The 24,729-nt window shown below is 44.1% G+C and overlaps 1 protein-coding gene across 2 annotated transcripts in view; it reads left to right on the forward strand.

The window, feature by feature from the left end:
- Positions 1 to 24,729, forward strand: part of CLPB (ClpB family mitochondrial disaggregase) — a 1,140,376-nt gene that overhangs the window by 1,081,080 nt on the left and 34,567 nt on the right. For both annotated transcript variants that reach the window (XM_085623404.1, XM_085623405.1), the window contains one exon: positions 14,566 to 14,685. In XM_085623404.1, coding sequence (XP_085479530.1) covers positions 14,566 to 14,685 — 120 coding nt within the window. The remainder of the gene's footprint in view (positions 1 to 14,565; positions 14,686 to 24,729) is intronic.

Genomic DNA, 24,729 nt, shown 5'->3' on the forward strand with positions numbered 1-24,729 from the left:
GGTCCATGGGGGGGGCTCCACAGATCATGTTGAAGGCAGAAGAAGTGTAAGGATTCAGTCTGACAGAGTGCATCAGGTGAGGAAGGTGCTGATCAATCAGAGAGTGGATCTGCATATGCTAATTTTGTGGAGCCGTTGAATGAAGATGGGGTGAGAGCCAGAGTCGAACTATAGAGAGAAGTCGAGCAGGATGAGTGCCGCTGTGTATCCCTTGTCCGTGATAAGACAGATGTCATCAGTGGCGTTTTTGGTGCTATGATTCGTCTTGAATCCAGATTGTGAAGGATCCAGGAGGCAATTTTTGTTGTTTATTGATGAGTTTTTCCATGACTTTAGCCGGGTATGGTAGCAAGGACACCGGTCTGTAGTTGTCCAGAGTCTTTGGATCTGCAGAAGAATTCTTCAGTTGAGGTAGTATGGGGCTGTGTTTCCAGGCATCTGGGAACATGGTTGTGGTGAGTGAGTTGTTAAGTATTGGTGTGAGGGCTGCAGATGAGTTTAAATCCTTTGGTGTAGATGAAATGTGGACTGGGGTCCAATGGGGCTCCCAAGGGGCTGGAAAGCATGTTGGTGGCAGTTTCCATAGTGGTGATGATCGACCAATGGGTAATCCCGGTTTCCAAAGTCCTTGTCTCTTTGGGTAAGGAGGCGGTGTCGGTGAACAGGTCCTGTTGTGGAGCAAAGTTGTTGTAAATGGTGCTGATTTTGTTGCTGAAGTAGTGGGAGGGTTGGGTTCATAGTTCCTTAGTTGCCGTTGACTGACGTGGTGCTGATGGTGGGGGAGCTGAATTCCTTTACTATGGTGAATATCTCCTTGGAGTTGTGGAAGTTGTTTTCAATTCATTTGGTCATAGCTGAGCATTTGGTGGCTCTGTGTCGCTGGTGGTATATCCAGAGAGCTGATCTGTTAGTGCTTCTGTCATTTTGGTCCTGGTAGTGTCTCCATTTGCATGCTAGTTATTTGCAAGTGGTGTTTTCAAGAGTCGTAATTCTTCTGTGCACCAGCTGGCTTGAGATTTAGTCTGTGGTTCGTTGATGGTCTTGAGCGGGGCCAGGGTGTCTCTGCAAGAGGTGATCCAGGAGTTGAAGTTAGTGATGGATCAAAGGAGGCCATCGAGATAAGGTGGGCAGTGGGTTTTGAGTCCTGTGATCCTGGTTTCCTTGTGATGCTTATCCCAGTTGCGTCAAATGGTTTTGGCCAATTTGGCAGTGATTCAAACACTATAGAGGATCCTCTTTTAAAAGGAGAGACAGGTCTTAACATTTTATTTCTTCGGACACTGATTAATTTCAGGACTTGCTATTATACAGTATTTAAAAAGGCAGTGGAGGCCCTAAAGTCACCTCTTACCCCAGTTGAGACAAATCTAAAATTGAATTAAAGATCCCCAGTTTACCTCCCACGCAGTAGATCCTCTTTTGCCTTTCAATGAGACTTTATTGGACTCAGCTCTAAATGCCTGCAAAAGGGAATCTACTGCTCCTGTGGTAAACAGAATTATAGACAAAAGGTATAGGCCTGCTCCAGCCTTCTTATCCGGTCAGCATTCTGCTGAGATTCTGGTAGTCGAAGCATCATGCTCTTCTCAATTTTCTGCCAGTGCCTTTTCTGCAGCACTTGTTAATAGGCAGTATAAAACGATAAAGGTTGTTGGCAAGAAGCTGTTCTTGGCAGGAAGTTTGTCAACAAAGTTGCTCTATGCCACTTGCGTGTTAGGTTGTTACACACAAGCAACTTAGGATAGGTCCACTCTAGCTTTCCCAATGTCCCAGATAACCTACATGGTCATTTTTCACAATTAATCCGGGATTGTCAAGCAGCTTGTAGACAGATCATACAGTCGGGCTTGATACAGCGGATACTGTAGCAAGAGCCATGGGATCTTCAATCTTTTCCAGTTGCCATGCTTGACGTCTGGATTTTCTACTAATGTCCAAATTACATTCATTTGCCTTACATTTGATGGTTCAAAACTCTTTGGATGTAAGACTCTGCTCTTTAAAGATTTAAATCCAGCAGAGCAACAGCTTGTTATCTAGGCCTTTAAACACGCCGGAGAAATTTTCCACAATATTGAAAGGATTCTCAATAGGCTTTGGGTTTCAACACAGGGGTAATGCAAATCTAGATGCTGGTCAATGCACCAACCTAGCTCTTCCTTCTCCTCCTCTTACTCAATTCTGCCCTACCCCACCAAACTCCCCAAACCACTTGGGAAGATAGTTCTAGTGTGATCTTGTTGCTTCACAAACGACCAGTGGGAGGCACAGTATCCTTTTGTCTCCAGACCTGGAGGGACATTACTTCATACCGGAAGATCCTACAATAGAAAGAAGGTATAACTTTCCTTCAGTCTCCTCCCCACAAAAGAGCAGTGGAGCTGGTGCCACAGGGAAATTGGGCAGGAGTGCTACTCACAGTACTTTCTGATCCCAAAAAAAGAATGGTGGCATAGGAAAGTGCCCCTTCTTTGCATTGTTACCCTCCCCATTTTTGCCTGACATTTGATGCAACCCGAGTTGATGTTCCCTGGGACCCTGCCAATCAGGTTCCCAGGGCCTTTGTTCTTTCCCAAAATTGTACCTTCGTATCCACAATTAGCACGTCCCTAGCCACAGGCAAGCCCCCTGTAAAAGGTACCATGGATACCAAGGGCACTGTGACCAAGGAAGGCCTCTGAGGCCTGCAGCACCCATTGTGCCACCCTCAGGGGCTCTGCACCTTAACCTACAAACTCTGCCACAGCAGGCTTCTTGCTTTAGTGCAAAAAGTGAAGAGTCGACATGGCACACAACCCTGCATGCCATGCCTGCAATCTAGTACCTAAGGCCTAGGTAAGTCATTCCTCTTGCAAAAGGCACTAGTCCTAAGGTGAGGATACAGAGGCATGAGCCCTGAACCCCTACAGTGTCTAAGTCCATTCAATAGACATTGTAAGTGTAGAAAAGCCATAAAGAGTATATGGTCTGGGCGTTGGTCACTATGAACTCCACAGCTCCATAATGGCTTTACTAAAAATGGGGACATTTGGTAGCAAACTTCTCAGCACATTAAACCCACACTGATGCCAGTGTGGTATTTAATGCAAGATGTCTTAGAGGGCGTCATAGAGATGGCCCATGAAAGACGACCAGCCCTGGTGTGGCTCCTGAAAGGCTACCCGCCATTGCCATCATCAGACAGATTTCTGGACCCCTGGGTACAAGGCCTCCGCTCTCTGGGTCCAGAAACAAAGGCCATCCTGGATAGAGGTGTCATGCCTCCTCCCCCAGGACGGGCTGTGCTCATGAAATGGGAAGCTTCAAAGGCCTAACGCCTTTGGACGCTGTCTCTGCCTTTTGCTGCCCCTGGCAAATGGCTCCCACCGGGTCTGACCCCCACCTGGGCGTGAGAATTGGCAGGAAATACAAGTTAGGAAGAGAATTGTGCCCACCGTTGCCAACCCCACCCCTACAAGATGAAGCATACATTTCAGTCCCCTCCATCCTGAGGATGAGGGGACTTAGCCAATTAGGAAGAGGCGCATTCCCCCTTCCACTGGAGGGTGGCATAATAGGGGTTGTGCCAACCCCAAGGAAGAGATCCATTGGGCCCAACCCTTTAACACTCCTAAATTTAGTATTTAGGGGCGACCCTGAACCTTGCCTCCTTAGATTGGTGAGAGAAAGAAGGAGGACTGAAGAGCCTGCTAACCCAGGAAGAAACCGAGGATACCAACTGACTTGGCTCCAGCTCAATCGGCCTGTCCCTACCACGACCTGCCTCCAGAGAAGAAACTGGCGTGTCCTGCAGCAGCAGTCCCCAGAGCCCGGAGGACCTGCCCTGCATTCAACCAACAGACTCTGTCTCCCGTGAGCACAGGATTTGCTCAAGCCAAGGACTAAACCGTCAGAGTTAGGACTCTGCGATTCTGCACCTGGCTGCCACGGCCCGAGGTCGAGTGGCCCCATACTCCAAAGAAGTTCTCCCCAGCGATCTTAAGTTGGGATCCGGGGACCCCTGACCTCCGACAAGCTTTGACGCGAAACCTGCAGCCTTTACTTCAAGGGCCCCCCGACCGAAGGCGGTAAGAAAACTGTTCCCTTGACCGAAGCAGTCCAGCAAGTCCGACCGCATCTGGTCGACTGATGCCAACCGCGACCGATCGCAGCCTAAGGAAACCAACGCCTTAGACACCTCAGCCCTCGACGCCTTCTCGGCTCTGGGTAGCCCAACCGACGGTGTCCAAGCCTCCTTCCAGATCTCCAGTCGCCCTCCCAGTCTTTGTTTGCCTCCAAGAAGTCCTCCCAACCGAGCCTGCAAGTTTCCGAAACTGATGGTCTCGACTGAGAAGCCCAGGGACCGCGATGTCCGCGTTACATCCTGCACCTGGCTGCCTTGGTGCCGTGGCTGGTATAGTTCTTGTGTCGGTCGTTTGCCCCTGCAGTGCCGACCGCAACCTTAGGAGCTTTGCTTCCACACCCAAGTGGCCTGCTTGCCAGCAGACCCCATCCAAAGGCCCTTAGCCCGCTGGCTAACGTTGGGCCCCTACACTCTGAATCAGGCCGCCCCAGTGCTGCCGGTGGTGCAACTAGAGTGTCCACTTGGACCTTGATCCTAACCCTGAAACCTCAACCTTGTAAGTCCAATACTTACCTCCGAGTTCGATAACCAGTTTTCCTCCCACAGGGACTCAAGTCAAATCAAAATCCTTTATTCGATCTTACACATAAGATCATAAAAGTACTTACAGTCACAATTTATAAAAAGACATAGATAAAAAATATCATCAACAGTGCTGCCGGTGGTGCATCTAGAGTGTCCACTTGAGCCTTGATCCTAACACTGAAACTTCAACTTTGTAAGTCCAATACTTACCTCCGAGTTCGATAACCAGTTTTCCTACCACAGGGACTCAAGTCAAATCAAAATCCTTTATTCGATCTTACACATAAGATCATAAAAGTACTTACAGTCACAATTTATAAAAAGACATAGATAAATAATATCATCAGGGACTCATAGAATGAGATGTTGGATCTAGAAAGTGTTCTATATAGAACTGCTAATGTATGGGTAAAAGTGAGCACTATTGTAACGTAATCTGAAAGTAATCAAAGAATAATGCCAAGTATTCTGAAAAGTGATATCAACCTGTATCTGTTACAATTACAAGAACAGCTGCATTTCCTTGACAGTTGTGCATTTTGAAAGCATTAATTACTTACTTGTACCAAGTCCTTCTTGATACTATAAATAAACCATAAGTATACCTTTTTTTTTTTACCTAATTGGTCTGAATTCTGTCTCGGAGTGTGTGACATCAGTCTTGATTGAGTGAATACATTAAATTCTTAACACACTCTCCTGATAAGCCTAACTGCTCGTCCACACTACCACAAATAGAGCTGTTAGTGATTATCTAATTTAGCCTCTGCTATGCCTCTGGGGATCCACTGGACTCTGTTCACGCTATACCTTAATTTGGTATAGTATATGCAGAGCCAGCTTCCTACAGGTGGTCTATACCTCAGGATTTTAGCACTGGAAGATCGAGGCTGAATGATGCCACTGGATTCCAGAACACATATTGACATGTACTGATCCTGCAACCGCACAGGAAGTACCTTCATTTCGTAGTAGGTTCCACTCACCACCAATTTGCAGTACTTCTCTATGACCTAACTACTGCATCTAGAATCTTTACAAAGGCGATGGCAGTGATAGCAGCTTATTTCAGAAGATCGGTAATCCTTGTATTCCCGTATTTGATAGAGACTTCTAGCTGCAGATTCCTTACCTTTGAATTTCCCAGGTGACAAGCTGAATCCGGAAACTTTTGCTCGAGGAATACCCTTTGCGCTCGCTGTCGGGTGGCTCCATTCAGCTCCGTGTGATGTCGTCGGCATCGTTTATGATGTTGTTGTCACATATATAGGCGTGCAGACGTCAGTTCTTTTCTTTCCGTGCCAGTTAAGATCCGATTTGGAGGAGAGATACCCCTCTGCTGCTTTTTGACAGGCCTTTTTCAACTTTTGTCGACTTTGTCATTTTTCTTTGTGTACGAGGATGTCTTTGAGGAAGACAGGGTTTAAACCGTGTGGTGCCGGTCACCGCATGATGTTGGTAACCGACCTCCGCCTCGTCTTTCTCTGGTGTCTCAAGCGCAACCACAACTCGAAGTATTGCTCGGACTGTCAGGCTAGGGCTCCGAAGGCCTTGAGGGAGCGGGCTATGAAGCTCTTTGTGGCCCGGCAGTCGACACCATCCTACGAGACTCCACGGAGGTCCCGGTCTCGTTCGAAGAAGCGGAGGTCACGAGACCGCTCCCAGAGCCCCAGGTCTTCTTCATCCCACTCGAAATCATCACGACACTCGGGGAAGAGGCATAAGAAAAAGAAGTCCAAGCACACTTTGTCTTCGTCTCAACTGTTGTCCGTCGACGAACAATGTAAGGAGCACCGACGCTCTAGGCACAGTTCTGCGGAGCCGTAGCCAGGGTCGACTTTGCGCCTCCCTCCATAACCAGGAGCCGGAGCGACCCCCGCTCAAATTAAAGATTTTTACGAGGCCATGCACTGCGTGTTTGAGCAGACCGAACCCTCTAGTGAGCCCTCTGTCCCCATATGGTCAGAAGGGGCCCCATCGGATTTGATGCCATAGGCTCCGGCAACGGCACCGGTGGGGCCTCAGGGATTTGATCCTGGATCTGGGACGGTGCCGGTCGTGCCATCGCCACCTTCCCCGGCATCGGACCTGAAGTTGGTGCCTTCAAGCCCCATCCCGACAACACTGAGTCGAAACAGCAGTGCTCGACGTGGAGTTCTTCGTCTATAGAACCCAGGGGTTCTATGTTGTCGCCTGAAGATTTTGATGATGTTTTAGGCACGGGAGAAGATTGGGAGGAGACTGTGGATCCTTTAGAACACCATGATGTTTCAGAAGAGCAGATGGACTGGTATGGGGAACTTGGGAAGGCCAGTGGACTGGACACTTCCCCAGATACTGCTATGGAGGTGGGGGCATCCTTTGCCATGATAGTTAAGAGAGAATCTGAGGTCCTCGGACTGGAGTTGCCCTCTGTGTAGGTCAGGACTAATCTCCTGACCGAATTGCTTCAGCCTGGGGCTTCCACCTCTCAACCCCTTTTGCCCTTGAATGAGGCACTTACTGATGTCATTCTAGACACATGGTCCAAGCCTAGCACAGGGGCTCCTGTGAATAGGACAATTGCACGCCGCCATTGCTCGGCTCCATGCGACCCAAAGTTCCTCAGCCAACATCCCACCAATGAAAGCTTGGTGGTTAAGGCTTCTACCTCCCAGGGCGCGTTCCCTTCCGCCCCTCCAGATAGGGAATCCACGACGCTGGAATCACTTGGGAAGAAGATGTGTTTCTTTCCTGCAGCCTGGCATTGAATTCTGTGAATACAGCATGCTTATTGGGCCGTTTCTCCCACTCTCTTTGGGAGATGGTTGTGCAAGTGCTGCCACAAGTTCTAGAGGAGGCCTGGGCTGTGCTCCCTCAGACGGTTAAGGACGAGAGAAATGCAGCAAAATTCACCATAAGGTGTGGCCTTGACACGACGACTGATTCGCTGGGCAGAGCGACTTCATCAACAGTGGCCTTGTGGCACACTGCCTGGCTTATAACGTCTGGCTTCTCGGACGATTTCCAGGTAAACGTGATGGACATGTCGTTTCATGAATCCCGTCTTTTGGGGAGAAGGCAGACTCTGCCCTAGTGCAGTTCAAGGACTCTCGAGCTACGGCCAGATCCTTGGGCTTCTTTTCTACACCTCGTGGCCAGTCTAGCTTTCGCCTCTTTCGTGGAAACAGAAGGGGGTTCCAGACGCTTCACCCCTATCCCAGCCACCGTCCTGCGCAGACTTCATAAGTTGTGCAGGGACGTGGACCATTCCGTCCAAAGAATGGAAGGCAGAAGTCGTCAGCCACCCTGCACTCCGCAGCTGCAGCCTCCAAGCTTTCCTAGTCTCACTCTGCAAGACCACACCACGCTAGTTGGTGGGAGAATCCATCATCTTCTCCCCCACTGGAGGTCTATAACATCAGACAAGTGGGTCTTGCAGATCATTCATGAGGGCTGTTCTCAGCCTTTCCTTTGTTTTCCTCCTCCCATTCTGCCAAATCAAGAACGGCCCGCGGAGAATCCTTTAAAATTGCTCCAAGAGAAAGTTACAGCTCTCCTGGCCAAGGGAGCAATAGAGACGGTCCTGGATTCAGAATTAGGCAGTGGCTGTTATTCCCGCTACTTTCTGATTCCAAAAAAGAATAAAGGGTTGCGGCCCACTTCGGACCGTCAATCTCTTCTTCAAGAAGGAGAAGTTCAAGATGCTTACTTTAGCTCAGGTCTTGTCTGCCCTAGACCAAGAAGACTGGATGGTAGCGTTGGACTTGCAGGATGCGTATTTTCACATCCCCATCCAGCCGGGCTACAGGCATTACCTGCTGTTCAAGGTAGGCCACGAGCACTTTCAGTTTACCATGCTCGCCTTCAGCCTTACCAGTGCTCCTCGGGCTTTCACCAAGGTGATGGCAGTGGTCGCACCTGATCTGCGCAGGTTAGGGGTGTCTGTCTTCCCCTACCTAGACGACTGGCTGTTGAAGGCGTCCTCGCTTCAGGCTGTCGTCCCCCACCTTCAGACTAAGGCGACCCTCCTGCATTTGCTGGGGTTCTCTATAAATGTGCCGAAGTCACTCCTGACTCCTTTTCAGACGCTCCCTTTCATCTGGGCTGTTCTAGACACAGTGCAATTTCAGGCCTATCCTCCCGAGTAGCGAGTCCAGGATATTCAGGTAATGATTCTGATGTTTCAGCCTCTATTCTGGATTTCGGTGAGACTGACTCTGAGGCTGCTGGGCCTCATGGCCTCCTGCATCTTATTGGTAAAGCATGTCAGGGTGTATGCGGGCTCTGCAGTGGGACTTGAATTTTCAGTGGGTGCAGCATCGGGGAAATCTCACCGACGTGGTCCAGATCTCGGAAAGAACTGCGAGAGATCTACAGTGGTTGTTTAAGAACCGCGATTGTCTCAACGGCAGACGCCTCTCCCTTCCCCAACCAGATCTCAAGTTGTGACAGATGCGTCACTTCTAGGATGGGGCAGCCATCTGGGAGAGGTGGAGATCTTGGGACACTGGTCCCCGGTAGAGTTGGGCTTCACATCAATTTGTTGGAGCTTTGAGCAATTCGATTGGCATTGAAGGCATTTCTTCCCTCTTTCAAGGGGAAGTTAGTGCAGGTGTTCATCGATAACACCACCGCCATGTTGTATTTCAACAAGCAGGGCTGGGTGGGGTCGTGCACCCTTTGTCGAGAGGCCCTACGTCTCTAGACATGGCTGCAACAGCAGAGCATAACCCTGTTGGTTCAACACTTGGTAGGTTCTCTGAACGCCAGGGCAGACGAACTCAGCTGTCGATGCCTAGCAAATCACGAATGGTGTTTCCAGTCGGAGGTGGCGCAAGGTCTCTTTCAGCACTGGGGTGATCCTTGATTAGATCTGTTCACCTCCAAAGAGAAAGCATTGTATAAGGAATACTGCGCGCTGAAGTTTCAAAGGCGGCAATGGCTCAGTAACGCCTTTCGTCGCACGTGGAGCTCAGGCCTGCTGTACGCTTTTCCGCCCATACCACTCCTGCCTAGGGTTCTGAAGAAGATTAGGAATGACCAGGCCAAAGTAATACTTGTGGCTGGGTGAGGAGAGTCTGGTATCCAGAACTTCTGAAAATGAATATCAATCCTCCGATCAGACTGCCCCTTCGAGATGATCTTCTGTTGCAGCAGCAGGGGAGGGTCCTCCACCCGAACCTGTCAACTCTTCGCCTCCATGCTGGAGATTGAGCGGCGGCAGTTGATGGCTTTTGAACTTCCTCCTGGAGTATGCAACATTATTTTGGCGGCCCTCCACTAAGACAGTACACGCCTGCCGTTGGCAGAAGTTTGTATTATACTGTACAGAAAGGTCTGTTGACCCTCTTTCTGCTTCTCTTTCCACATTTCTTCTATTCATTCTTAACCCTTGCCCAGTAGGGCTCTGCTTTGGGACTCTTAAGTGTAATCTTTCTGCTCTATCTGCTTTTTTTCGGCCTCTCTCTTTAGGTCTGCAATTGTAAATAGGTTTTGAAGGGGCTGGCTATCTTGTTTCCGCCCACGCCTTTTGTTATGCCGCAGTGGGACCTTAATTTGGTCCTCACGTTTCTTATGTGTGCTCCCTTCGAGCCTTTACACAACGTTCCCCTCTGGCTGCTTACTATCAAGACAGCCTTTCTAGTAACGATAACATCTACCCGGAGGGTGAGTATGTTGCAGGTGCTATCTTGTACGTCTCCCTACATGATGTATTTTCCAGATAAGGTGGTGCTTCGCACCCGTGCTTCATTCTTGCCAAAGGTTGTGACCCCATTCCATCTGGGTCAGTCTATCACACTGCACACCTTCTTTGCTTCCCTGTATCCCTCTAAGGAAGAGGAGCATCTCCATCGCCTGGACCCAAAAAGAGTTTTGTTGTTCTACCTTGACTGCACAAAAGAGTTCCAGGTGGGGTACGTGGAGCTCAGAAGGGTCGAACTGTGCAGAAAAGGACCATCTCTCGCTGGGTCTTTCTCATAATTAAGATCTGCTATGCCCTGGCTAAAATGCAGCCCCCTGAGGGATTAAGAGCCCATTTCACCAGAGGAAAAGCTGTGACTACGGCCTTGGCTTGGGGTGTCCCAGTCCTGGACATCGGTCAGGCAGCAACGTGGGTATCTTTGCACACGTTTGCCAAGCACTACTGCCTGGCTGCTTCATCTTGCCCCGTCGAGGGCCAGAATCTTCATCCGAAACTTCAGAACCTACACCTCCATTCCTAGAGATTGAGAAAGGACATTGGGTGTATTAAATTTACCATTGGAAGTGGTGGGTGTTATTCTGTCTGCTCGCTGTAACGCCACAAAAGGTGTATTCCAGAAGGTAGAACAAGTTTGTCAATTGGTGTTCTGAACACACTGTGGATCCTTTAAAAGCTCGTCTCTTTAACATTACTTGCTTTGCTATTTCTTTAGCACACCAAAGCTGTGATGTAGGGATGGTCCAAGGTTATTTGGCTGCCTTGTCATCATTCCTCTGCCTTTTAGACCAACCATCCCTATTTAAATCAACTATTGTTTTGCGTTTTTTATAAAGGTCTTAAAAACAAATTCTCTAATTATGCATCAACGGAACCTCAATTTAACTGCGTTGTCCTAGAACAGAACAACGTCTACACTTTGCACTCCAATTGTCAATTTTTCAAATAATAAGTACTGTTTTTATATTTCTAATCAATCCGTTCTTGCAATGTCAATTTTCTTTTATTCGAATTTGAATATATTAATGTTCATTGTGTTGAAACATCACACAATGATTGAAATTCTTCCAGTGCATTCTATAGGAATCCCAATGTATTTCTGGACTAGCGCTTCATCTAGGGAAAATGTCCAAAAATATGAAAAACTGAAAATCAACTATTCGAATCTTCAAAAATTACACAGCCACATTAAAGATTATAGTTAATGTGAGACTAATAACATGCGCATCAGTTCAGGAAACAATATAACTCGTTTCCGTGAGTTCCATAAGATAATACCCAACAAAGGAATAATTGATTAGTGATAAAAATAAAGTAACCATTAGTGCCACCAGTGATATAGGGGCAAAGAATTCATGCGTGCCGTAGGTAATGACTGACACTATTAGCCTTAGCAAAACGAGTGTTAAGACATGATCACTGAGAGTGTTGCCCATGAGATTAAACTACTCCATGCTTCATACGTCTATACCAATTCGTGTGAGTCAGATCGTATGAACTGCGCTGCAATAAACGCCTTAAATTAAAGGGTGACAACCCTTTTCAAAGACTGAAAACCATCCTAAGTGAGGCGTAAGCCGACCGAAGTATACAATCCATGTCAACCAATAGTCACGGTGCTGGTTATTTTGACCGCATACAAGGTATTCATGCAAGCTTCTAAGTAGAGTTCACCTACCATAAGTTTCATAAACACCCACGTCTTGTGGTGAATCCATGTCGGATACTTTCCCCAAGTCAATGCGTATTAAACTCATTTGTGCCATTTAAAGCATTAAGTTAGAAGCGTAACCACCCCGTGAATAAGAAATAGAAAGAGGACTACATTTTTTTTAAAATGTAATAAAAAGTCAGTGCCATCTTAAACAGGATATATATCAAACCGTTCAACCTAAAGAATAACAAAGTAAAACAATTGTAAAACTGAATGTGAAAAAGTGGCAACTTAAATGTGCAACGAAAGCAAGTATATTCATTTAAACAAAATCATCAATTTTCTAATATAACAATGATCATACTGGTAAAAAAAATCTGATGGTTAAAGGTAAAAACTGAGATCTGGCCGTAGTAGATGTTTTCTGTTGTCTCTGCCCTCCTGTGTAAGAATAGTTTCTAGCACCAAAAATCTCAATTGACTTATATTAGGTTTATGTTTGTTAAATTGAGAGGCCACTGTAGATTTCTCATTTTGATCACGAAGGTTGCTTTTGTGTTCAGTGAGTCTTATTTTCACCTTTCGTTCGGTTTTCCCCACATACACTACTCCACATTCACATTTCAGCATGTATACAACATTTTTAGAATCACAAGTATCTGCAATGTGTAGCTTGATGGTACCTTGACCAGGATGCATGATGGTGTTGCCTTTTATGATATTGTTACAATGTCCACAATTGTGGGGTGGTTCCTTTATGAATTGGACCTTTTTGTAGTTTGACTGGTTTGGTCAAGCATTCTTTTAGGTTTTTTGTTCCCTTGATATGCAAAAAGGGGTAAATGATTGTGAATGCCTTTAAAATCATCTTCAATTTGCAACATCGGCCAGTGTTTTACCACTGCTCTCTTGATGAGATGACTCCTAGTAATTTGGAAACAAAGACAGATCTTTTGGTACTGTTGGATAATTTCTGACTAGTGAGCAATGAATTCCTGTCTTTGAGATGTGCCCTCTCCAGAGCTGTAGTTATAATACTGTTAGGGTACCCTCTTAGGTTGAATTTATTGGCCAGTGTATTGCAATTTCTCTTGTAATACTCTGCAAAGTTCTGTTCTAGGACAACGCAATTATAAAGTTAGTTCAATGTCATATTTAATTGCTAAATCTTGCAGATTATTTGATAAAAATTCTAAAGTGGCTTAAACCTCCCTTACAAAATTCCAAAAATCATGCCCCTCCAATTGTTTTTACTGTGTCCTTAAGTAAGTTCCAAAACAAATATATAGATAAAACCTGTCCCTTTGCATTTATTGGTTGTAGGCCTAATTTAACATGAAATGCCTTGATCACTGTAAAAGGGAGGAGACCAAATTCCATCTTCAGCTGTTTCGCCAATTTTATCATTGATAAAAAAAGGTTCAAGCACAGTGAGTGGCCATGCAGTAAAGTTGGTGGGATTATTGCTTTGTATGCCTGCTGTAAAAGCAGTATAGATAGTTCACTTTACTATATGTTAATTCTGATGAGGGTTCCAAACGCAATTAAGGAATTACTCGCCATTATGTCCATTTGGACCTTCCATGGCAAAGTATATGCAAAAGTAACTCATAAATAGTTATATTTTTGCACTGTTGTAAATGTTCATCATTCAAGAACCAGTTACTCCTTTTCCCAAAAGTAAGAGTTTGTATTTCTGTACATCAATTACCAAATTAGTGCCTGATTTACAGAGATAAACTTACAATTTTGTTTGTTTATTTTTGGAATTCACAAACTACGAGTTTAATTTTACTAATAGTAATTTTACTACTGGCCTATCTTTTTATGTGTGCTGTCTCTGTCACAAATGCTTATTTTCCACTTTCATAAAATTACCATTAGTAAAATTAAACTCATACCGGTGTGAATACCAAACAATTTGTAAATGTAAACAAAAGTGTAAGTTTACATTTTATGAATCAGGCCCTTATTATTTAGGCAATACCATGATAATGAATGATGTGTACTCTATAATCTGTTTTTTATTTACCCATAATGTAGATTTAATATGTCTCTTCTTCATTACCTTTCATTTTGTCATTGCAAAAATGCACACAAACACCTTTCTATATTTAATACAGCTGTCGGGTGGTTAATGCTGCCAGTCACTATTGGGAATTAAAATTGGTGCAGGAAAGTGCACACCTGAAAAAGGCATGTCTTGAAGTGTTTTTTAAAGATCTTACTGAAGACGCCACTCACAGGTGTAAAGTAATGGCATTTACCAGTTTGAACGTTGAGCTTTGGTTCACATCTTAGATTCACAGAGCAATTGTTATATGAGAGCCATCTGGCTAAAGTGTCCTGTACTTCAAAGTGAAAGTGAGTCCTGTTAAGGTCATAATGTGAAGGGTATGGCTTTTAACGATTAAATGGAGTAGTCATTCATTACCTTTGTTATTATTTAAGAATCATCTCATTTAATTTGCTGCTTATGATGCCATTGATCAGAAGTGATTGTAATAACTCGGGTTGATTTTGAAGAGCGGTTGCAGACAACAAATCATATGCTGACTTTTACTTTTCTCTTCTTTGTAGGCTCACTTCCGGAGGGATGAGTTTCTTGGAAGGATCAATGAAATTGTTTACTTTCTCCCTTTTTGTCATTCTGAGCTCATCCAACTTGTGAACAAGGAGCTAAACTTTTGGGCCAAAAAGGTACTTGTATAAGACATAATTTGTTATGACAGTATTATATTTGGAATTTCTAATTTTCTGGTGCATTTGCACATTTACAGGTGTGGCTTGAATTTGATCAATCAGTTTTGTCAGATTAGCAACATAAGTAGAGGAAATTGAAATATTTGTAATGTCTTCTTAATAACAGTGCTGATTTTTTATCTATGGGAACCTGGCTTCTCTGCTTTGCAGATCTGCTTCTCAATGTTGTTATATGTCAAATCCGTTTGTGTCTCACATGTTTAACCAAGTTTCTTTTAACATGGAACCTCGCCAGAGGATTGTCAACGGAGCAGAAATCGCCATCGTCCACAGAAGCACCCTCAGAATCTCGACCAGCACCGACGACACCCTCAGCGCCGCCGAACACCTGCACTTCCACATCCACATCGACCCCAACACCACCCTCATTGGAACCTAATCCACAGACCCCCTGGCCACAGTTTAGCTACTCCATCGCCGACTTCGTCAGCACGCACGCCCTTGCGTCCACAGACTACATCATCCTCGGAGACCTAAACTTCCACCTCGAGAATACCAACAACAACAACTCCACCACCCTGCTCGCCAACCTCGCCAACCTCAGACTTAAACAGCTCGTCACAACTCCCACCCACTCCGCCGGACACACGCTCGACCCCATCTTCTCCGCCAGCAACCACGTCACCTTCAGCCACACCACCGAACTCCACTGGACCGACCACCGCTGCATCCACCTCATCTTCGAGAAGCCCACCGCGCACCACCACACACAACGGCCCCCCTGCCACAGCTGGAGCAAAGTCACCGAAGACCAGCTAAACACCACCCTCGCCCGAAACCCACCAACTGACACCACCGACACTGCCGCCCGCAACCTCAGGCAATGGATCGACGACTGCGCCAACACTCTCGCCCCGATCAAGAAACCCTCTAACAGACGCACCAACAGAAAGGCCACCTGGTTCACCGCCGACCTTCAGGCATCCAAGCAGGCCTGCCGCAGGCTCGAGAAGAAGTGGCACCACAAACAGACACCGGACAGCAATGCAGCCTACAAGAGTGCCATCCGCAGACACCACCAACTCATCCGAACTGCCAAAAGGACCTCCTTCAAAGAACGCATCGACAACAACGCACACAACAGCAAAGAGCTCTTAAACATCGTGCAGGAACTCTCCAACCCCAGCTCCAACTCCTGCCATCGGAAGACCTCTGTGACTCCCTAGCCACCTTCTTCCACTGCAAGATCGCAGACATCCATTACAGCTTCAACAACCAGGCCCCCCCGACAGATACCGGCACCTCAGACTCACAGCTCCCCAGCCACACAGACCCCCTGCTTTCCTGGACCCACAGCAACGACGACACCATCAGAATCATGAACAACCTCCACTCTGGCTCACCATCAGACCCCTGCCCGCACCACATCTTCAACAAAGCAAGCTCCACCATCGCACCCCATCCCCGCAAGATCATCAACAACTCCTTCGAGACTGCCACCTTACCGGAGAGCTAGAAGCACGCAAAAATCAACGCCTTACTCAAGAAACCCAAGGCGGACCCCAAGGACCTCAAGAACTTCCGGCCCATCTCCCTACTCCCGTTCCGGCGAAAGTCATCAAGAAGATTGTCAACAGGCAACTGACCTTCCTCGAAGAGAACAACATCCTGGACCCGTCCCAATCCGGATTCCGCAGCAACCACAGCACCGAAACCGCCCTCAGTGCCACCACCGACGACATCAGGGCACCGCTGGATAATGGAGAAACTGCGGCCCTCATCCTCCTGGACCTTTCGGCCGCCTTCGACACCGTCTGCCACCACACCCTACGCACACGCCTCCACAAAGTAGGGATCCGCGACAAAGACCTGGACTGGACCACCTCCTTCCTCACCAGCAGAACCCAAAGTGTCTGCCTCCCTCCATTCTGATCCAAAGACACCAATATCATCTGCGGGATACCCCAAAGATCGTCCCTCAGTCCGACACTCTTCAATGTCTACATGGCACCGCACGCCAACATCGTCCGATCGCACGACCTCAACATCATCTCATACGCCAATGACACCCAGCTGATCCTCTCCCTCACCAAGGTCCCCACCACCGCCAAAACCAACATCCACGAAGGAATGAAGGCCATTGCCGAATGGATGAAGAACAGCCGCCTGAAACTCGGACAAGACAGAGGTCCTCATCATCGGATCCACCCCTTCGTCTGGGACGACTCATGGTGGCCGGCCGCACTGGGAGCTGCACTGAAGTCCACTGACCACGCACGTAACCTAGGGGTCATCCTGGACTCATCGCTGTCAATGACCCAGCAAGTCAACCCCGTCTCCTCCTCCTGCTTCAACACCCTCCGCATGCTCCGCAAGATCTACAGATGGATCCCCACCGGAACCAGAAGGACGGTCACGCAGGCCCTTGTCAGCAGCAGGCTGGACTACGGCAACGCCCTCTACGAGGGAACCTCAGCCAAACTCCAGAAACGACTCAAACGCATACAGAACGCCTCGGCACGCCTCATCTTTGACATCCCCCTCCACAGCCACATCACAGCCCACCTGAAAGACCTGCACTGGCTGCCCGTCAACAAGAGGATCACCTTCAAGCTCCTCACCCATGCTCACAAAGCACTCCACAACACCGGACCAGCATACCTCAACGAACGACTCACCATCTACATCCCGAACCGCTACCTTCGCTCCGCTGACCTCGCCACCATTCCCCGCATCCGACGAGCGACCGGCGGCGGCAGATCATTCTCCCACCTCGCCGCCAAGACTTGGAACATACTCCCCTTCCGCCTACGACAGACCCAGGACCTGCTGACCTTTAGGAGACTTCTCAAGATTTGGCTGTTCGAGCAGTAGCAGCACCACCACCCCCCGCACCTTGAGACCCTCACTGGTCAGTATTGCGCTCTATAAATGGATTGATTGATTGATTGTTTTAGGGAGTCTGCATCACTTCTAAAGCTGTTATGTTGTGGGGAGTCATCGCTGTCAAGGAAGTAGTTCTGTAAGAATGTGTGAATTAATGCCCAGATCGCGGTCTGACAGATGTCCAGAACAGGTACCCTGCATGCCAATGCAGCGGTAGCAGCTTTGGCTCTAATCAAATGAGCCCTCAGACTCTCTGGAGTCTACTTCTTGACCGGTGCATTGCAGATCTTAATACAGATGACTATCTACCGCAATATCATACTTTTCTGCCCTATCATATCCTTCTTTGCCCCCAGAGAACCCCACAAAGAGCAGATCTTTCATCTGATGGTCCTTGGTATGATTGATGTAGAGACTCAAGAGTCTTTTCTGATCAAGGCAATAGAGTCTATCCTCCTGTTTCGAGGGGTGAGGCAGAACAAAGGGTTCTGGAAAAGTGATGGATTGGCAGACATGAAAGGGAAACACACGATCTTCAGCACAAAGGCAGCTCTGGTCCTCAACACTAGTTTGTATGTGACAAAGGTGGTGTATGGAGGTGGAAAACATTACTAAACTGCAGGTGAGTAGTTAGAAACTGAGTTTGAGAAGAAATTATTTGTAAACGTTATCAAAATAGATCAGCTCTAATCTTCTTCTTGTGATTAAGAAACAGTATATATCCTAGTTACCACAAACCATATTCTACCAAGAATAAAATAACAATTTAGAAAAATCTTTTCAAAAACATAGTATCACTTTGAAGCAATTGCAATAGAAGATCTAATAATGAAAGAACAGTAGTAAAATTATACATCAAGTGATAACGTACAATTTAGAACTTCTGAACACTTGCACCACACTAAAATCCATAATGATTTAACATACTTATAGTAAAACAGCATGACAGTTATAGAACCTTCATCACTTTCACAAGACCAACAAAGATGAGCTGCATCAAGCAAACTTGGTTACAGGGACTGGGGTAACGAAAGCACTCATGAATAGAAAATGATGATTGAGTGAAATTTACCACTCTAGCCTTTAAAATAGTTTCAGCCACATTATGTCCCAAAATTGAACAGTATTTGAAGCTTGTAAGCTATCTTTCTATAAAAGTTATACTGCAGATTAAGCTCTAGTTGAAAAAGATTGAAGCAAAGTCTAATATAAAATAGCAGCCTTTGGAAGATAATCATTCCAAATAAGATTAGCAGTTGCCGATGCTGCAGGAATCGTAAAGTCAGATGTCACCAAAGATACGGAAACATAGTGTTGACTAGTCACACAGCAAGGTGTATTTACTTAAAATAATTAAGGTTATTCATATTTCCTTTGAAGAAATTCAAAGGAAGCTATGGCTTTCTCACTCAGTGCTTTCTGGTGCTCGGCACCAGCAATTACTTGGTTTCCGATGCTCTGCACCAATCACTTAATTTTTAACAATACATTTATGACAGTCTTCACATGGTGGCGCTAATCATCTAATTTAGAGATGAGCAGAACAAAGTTTGTTTATGAATACAATATACATTAAAAATTATTATTCTTACCTCCTTAGCCATTCCTTTAGTTTTGGGGATCTCAAATAATCTGAACTATCTCACTTACAGGCGAAAGAGTACCGTAATTGACAGCAATGATGGGCAATGGATGGTGCAAGCTTCAGTGGCCTCCTGGCCAGGGCCCTGGCACTTATTTTACCAATTAAGCATTGTTCTTGCTCCACAATTAGTAGACCAATATGATACCTTTGTCTTTCCAACGGTTGAAGCAAAAGGACTTAAGTATTTTTCAGTGTTTATTTATCTATATTAGGGAATAAATGAAGCATTGTTGAAATAAATACTGATTAATAACTTTCATAGCAAGAAGCATGTGTATTTTAGAATAAGGTACTTCGTAATGTCGCAGAAATTGGGCATGATAATTAGATCTTTAAATAAGAACTCGTTAAACATTGTTTGTTTAAACCAATCCAATATGGAATAGGATTGTAAAAGTTGTAAGGCAATGCACAAGATTCTCAGATTATAAAAGAGGAATTATTTAATTTAGAATGAGGGAATCTTAGTCCACCTTCCAATTTTTGTCTCCTTAATCTAGATAATGAACTATGAGGAGTTTTATTGTTCCATAGAAATTAAGAAGACATTTTGTTCAACTGCTTCCAAATATAATTTTTAATTTTAAAAAGGAAGGATGGAGAAAACATACAGAATATGTGGAACAATCATCATTTTAATAGTGCTGAGTGACCCCGCCTTTAGAAGAATAAGGGAGACACTTAACAAGCCATGAATTTTGGATTTCAGTGGCAAGGTATTATATTGAGAATTTTTTTTAACATTAGGAGAAAACCAAATACCAAGAAAATTAATCTTTAAAGGGACAAAATAGAATTAGAACTCTCAAACATAGATTGAAAACAAACATAATTCAGTTGTACTGCCTCTGTTTTGTTCAAATGTAGCTTATACCCGGATACCATTGAGTATAATTGTATTTCTTCCAAAAATATAGAAGAGGGATTTGACATCTGTAACAGGGTGTCATTATGCATGGGCAGATATTTAAAATTCCTTCTTTCCCTTCTGAAACCCAGTAATAGATGGGTTACACTGAAATCTCTCTAAAACAAGTTCCAAACTAAAAATAAATAATAAAAGTGAAAGGGGACGCCCTAGTCTGTACCCCTACCTAAATTAAAATAGGGAGAGGAACAACTATTTATAAAAACACTCTAGGTTTGGAATATAATAATCTCCCAAACAAAGAAAATTCAGGGCCAAATCCAAACAATTCAACAGCCTTAAATATATAATTCCAGCTAATTAGATCAAAGTTTTGTTCGCTTGTCAAGTAATAATGCAGCCAATGGACTTTTAAATATAGCTGCTTGACTAATAACACTGGAAAGCATTCTTGCATTATGTGAGGCCAATGTACCCTTAATAAACTCTGACTGATCTGTTTTATTAAGAAATAGAACAGCAGATTCCAAACAGACGTGAACATCTTTGCGTATGTTTTACAATCATAATAAGAGAGATGGGCTTGTAATGTTTACAATAACTGGCGCCCTTAATTTGCTTGGGTATGACAATAATTAAAGCGTCCAAAAAAGTGCCACTAGCAGTGGAGTTAAAAATAAAGGCATTATACAATCTAATAATTGTGATGTGAAAAAGGAGGATTTAGATAAACTAAGCTTACTAGAAAATTCCTCATGGCACTGACCTTTTTGTTTTTTTTAATGTAGGACATCCAGAAATTCTTGTAATAACATTTCTGCTCCACAATCTTTAGCACTAATATTTTGAAACTATATGTTGGGAATACTACTAAAAACATTATCAAATCTCTGACTGTTTGGATTAGTATCATCAGTATAAAGGCGCTTTTAACATTTTGTAAGAGTTGGAAATATCTGGTTTTGCTAATGAAATTGTGCTATCCCCTTCATTATTGAAGAGCCAATCGCTTTGTGTTTGGTTTTGACTTTTAAATATTTAGAAAATATCTAAATTGTTTTCTTCTTACCCCAGTGAAATGTGGACTTAATTCGCAGTAAAAATTGTAGCCATTCATGGTAGCGATCTTATTTAACACCGACTTGGCTTTTTAAGATCATTTAACATATGTGGTGACTTGGAAGTAAAATAATTGTGTTCAAATGTCTTAATAGTTTTTTAAACAAATTCATATTGACCATTAATTTTCTTTTACTTGTTAGGAGTAAAAGCTTTTGTGAAACCTCTAAAAAAAAAAAAAGAAAATAAGTCGTTAAAATTCCTCATGGCACTGACCTTTGTTTTTTGTTTTTTTAATGTAGGACATCCAGAAATTCTTGTAATAACATTTCTGCTCCACAATCTTTAGCACTAATATTTTGAAAATATATTTTGGGAATACTACTAAAAACATTATCAAATCTCTGACTGTTTGGATTAGTATCATCAGTATAAAGGCGCTTTTAACATTTTGTAAGAGTTGGAAATATCTGGTTTTGCTAATGAAATTGTGCTATCCCCTTCATTATTGAAGAGCCAATCGCTTTGTGTTTGGTTTTCACTTTTAAATATTTAGAAAATATCTAAATTGTTTTCTTCTTACCCCAGTGAAATGTGGACTTAATTCGCAGTAAAAATTGTAGCCATTCATGGTAGCGATCTTATTTAACACCGACTTGGCTTTTTAAGATCATTTAACATATGTGGTGACTTGGAAGTAAAATAATTGTGTTCAAATGTCTTAATAGTTTTTTAAACAAATTCATATTGACCATTAATTTTCTTTTTCTTGTTAGGAGTAAAAGCTTTTGTGAAACCTCTAAAAAAAAAAAAAAGAAAATAAGTCGTTAAATGCATCCTAATGATTAATAATGGATGTTTAAAAATATCTTAATAAATTAAAAATATTCTATCATAAAAATATTAAATTCAAAAAAGAAATTACTGTCAGGTATACATGATTATTAAATCTCCACCTGCCTGATTTCAACTCACTAGCAGAGAAATGCAAATAGGCCAAAACCAGGGCATGATTAGAGAGGAAAATAGATCAGATCTCTGTGAAATGCAAACGTAGCAAAGATTTAGTAACCAAAATGTAATCAAACCTAGAAAGTGGTCTGTGTACATTTTAAAAGAAGGAGCATTCAGAATTCTCTAGATTACATGTTCTCCACATGCTAAATAACGGGCTAGAAGAAATCAGGAACTTAAAGGTTTTAGGAGGTTTATCAGATTTAAATTCATACTCAGGGGCCTATTATGATTGCGGGCGGATTTTGTCATGGCGGTCCCGCAAGTGGCATTAGGATGCACCTGCCAGACTGGTGGGCGCATCCCGTATTTTAAACATTGCGGCGGGCGGTGGTGCAAGCAGCACCCGCCGCAATGTGGAAAATGCATGTTGTGCATTTGAATGTACAACGTGACAGGCACCGCGTTGTGCCTGCCACCTTGTGCATGCAAATGCAGGGAGGGGTACCATAGTTACCCCCCATGTGCACCCCCCTGAACACCCTGGGGGGCCGTAACGGGCTCCCAAAGAAACAAACGCATGCCTTTCCATGGCGGAGTCTCCGCCTTTTAAAGGCAATTCACCGCCATGATGATAATATGGATCGCTGTGCCTGCAAGGCCCCGCCACCAAATTCCTGGGCTTTTCTGCCCAGGTAGGCAATCGGGCGGATTGCCTACCGGTGGAAATCTGGCGGACGGTCTTCCCGACGTCCAGGGTCCCCCCCGCCATTGTAATGTGGCGGGGGAAAAGTTATGCGGGCGGTAGATTTTGGCGGGCGGATCGCCTCCGCCATACAGGCGGTGGCGATCCGCCCGCTATCATAATGACCCCCTTAGACTCCTATCAAAAAATGGATCCAAAATCTGAGTAAAATCTCCTATCATGATAATAATAGATTTGGAAATATAAGCTAGATTGGTCTTCATAACATTCCAGAACTCAGAATCTAGTTTCACAGGGCCATAAACGTTAAACAAAGTTGTGTTTATTCTCAAGTACAACATTAACTAACTCTCATCATCCCACAGCATCCCACTTTGCAGATATGACCTATAATCTTAAAGTTTTTTGTCAGAGTATGGTCACTCCACCCTTCTGATCAATAGAAGGAGAAAAGAAAACATGTCTCATAAATGACCCTTTAGTTTTACTAACTCAGCTTTACTACAATGCGTTTCTTATGTAAATGCACTTTTTACATTAATTCTGGACAAATGAAAAGTACCTGTTGTCTTTTCATAGAGTTTTTAAGCCCACAAAAATTCCAGGCAATAAAATTAAGCATATGTAAATACAGAAGTGTAGACTAACTGGAATAAAGATGACAATCCTTAAGGCAGACAAAGAATAAACAATAATAAGGTACTTAAGAGAAGTACAAAGATAAAAATTGATACAACTTGACAGAACCACAGTCAAGGAAAACTAGAGAGTAAGAAATATGCCAAGACAAACGGTATATATTTAAAACATTAAAAAAACTAAAAGATCAACGGACACCACTCTGATCTAAGAGAAAAATGCATGAAAATGGGATATTTTGTGTCAATAATATGGTAAGTCAGGAAAGAAAAACACTAAATTATAGAATGCACATGCAACAATTAACATAGTGAAGAACATCAAATTCTAGGCCAGAAAGTGTCAATCCTGCTACGGAAAATACTTTGAAGATAATCTCTCAGCTTGACAGGGTTACTAAAAGATTTTGTATTGCCCTCATATGTTAATTTACATATTGAGTATACCATATCTGATATTCAGTTGTCTCATGAAAAGGTCTGATAGCAGAAACCGCTTAGCATAATTTGCATTTAATACATGTCAGACCTAGACCTCTCTCTGCAGGATCACCCCCAAACATTTTGGCTTCGACCCTCTTACTCATTTTGCTGAATTTGGTTTTGTTGGCCTTATGACTCTTTGCACTTTGCCACTGCTAACCAGTGCTAAAGTACTTGTGGTCTCTTCTCTAAACATGGTGGAATAGGCTTGCGCCCAATTGGCATTTTAATTTACTTGTAAGTCCTTTGTAAATTGGTACCCCATGAACCCAGGGCCTGTAAATTAAATGCCATTGTAGCCCATATGTGCAGTTTTAAACTGCAATTTCGACCTGGAAAAATGAACCTTTTGCCAGGCCTATGTCACCACTAAGGTAGGCCCTAAATAGCCTACAGGCCATGATGCAGTACATTTAAAAAGGTGGACATATACTTTAAAGTTTTACAAGTCCTGATAGTGAAAACTCCTCAATTCGTTTTTCGCTGCTGCAAGGCCTACCTCTCCCATAAGATAACAATGGGTTAACTTATTACATTTAATAAGTGATAACTTTCAATTGGGAACAGGTAGACAGGTCGCGTTTGGTGTCTAAAGAAGGGTAATTAAAAGCCCTGTTTAATGGTAAAGTCTGATTTTTTTGTCACAGTTCTGAAAATGACACTTGTAGAAAGTCAGCAATTTCTTGTCCTAACCATTTGGTGCCTGCAACCTATTCCTGTGTCACATCACTAGGTGAAGCTGGCAGTTGATCTTTGTGCATTGCTCCCAGACAATGAAACAAAGGGAAGCTAGGTGTTGGAA

This window comes from Triturus cristatus, chromosome 8 (assembly GCF_964204655.1).
Source record: "Triturus cristatus chromosome 8, aTriCri1.1, whole genome shotgun sequence".
NCBI classification, from domain to species: Eukaryota; Metazoa; Chordata; class Amphibia; order Caudata; family Salamandridae; genus Triturus; species Triturus cristatus.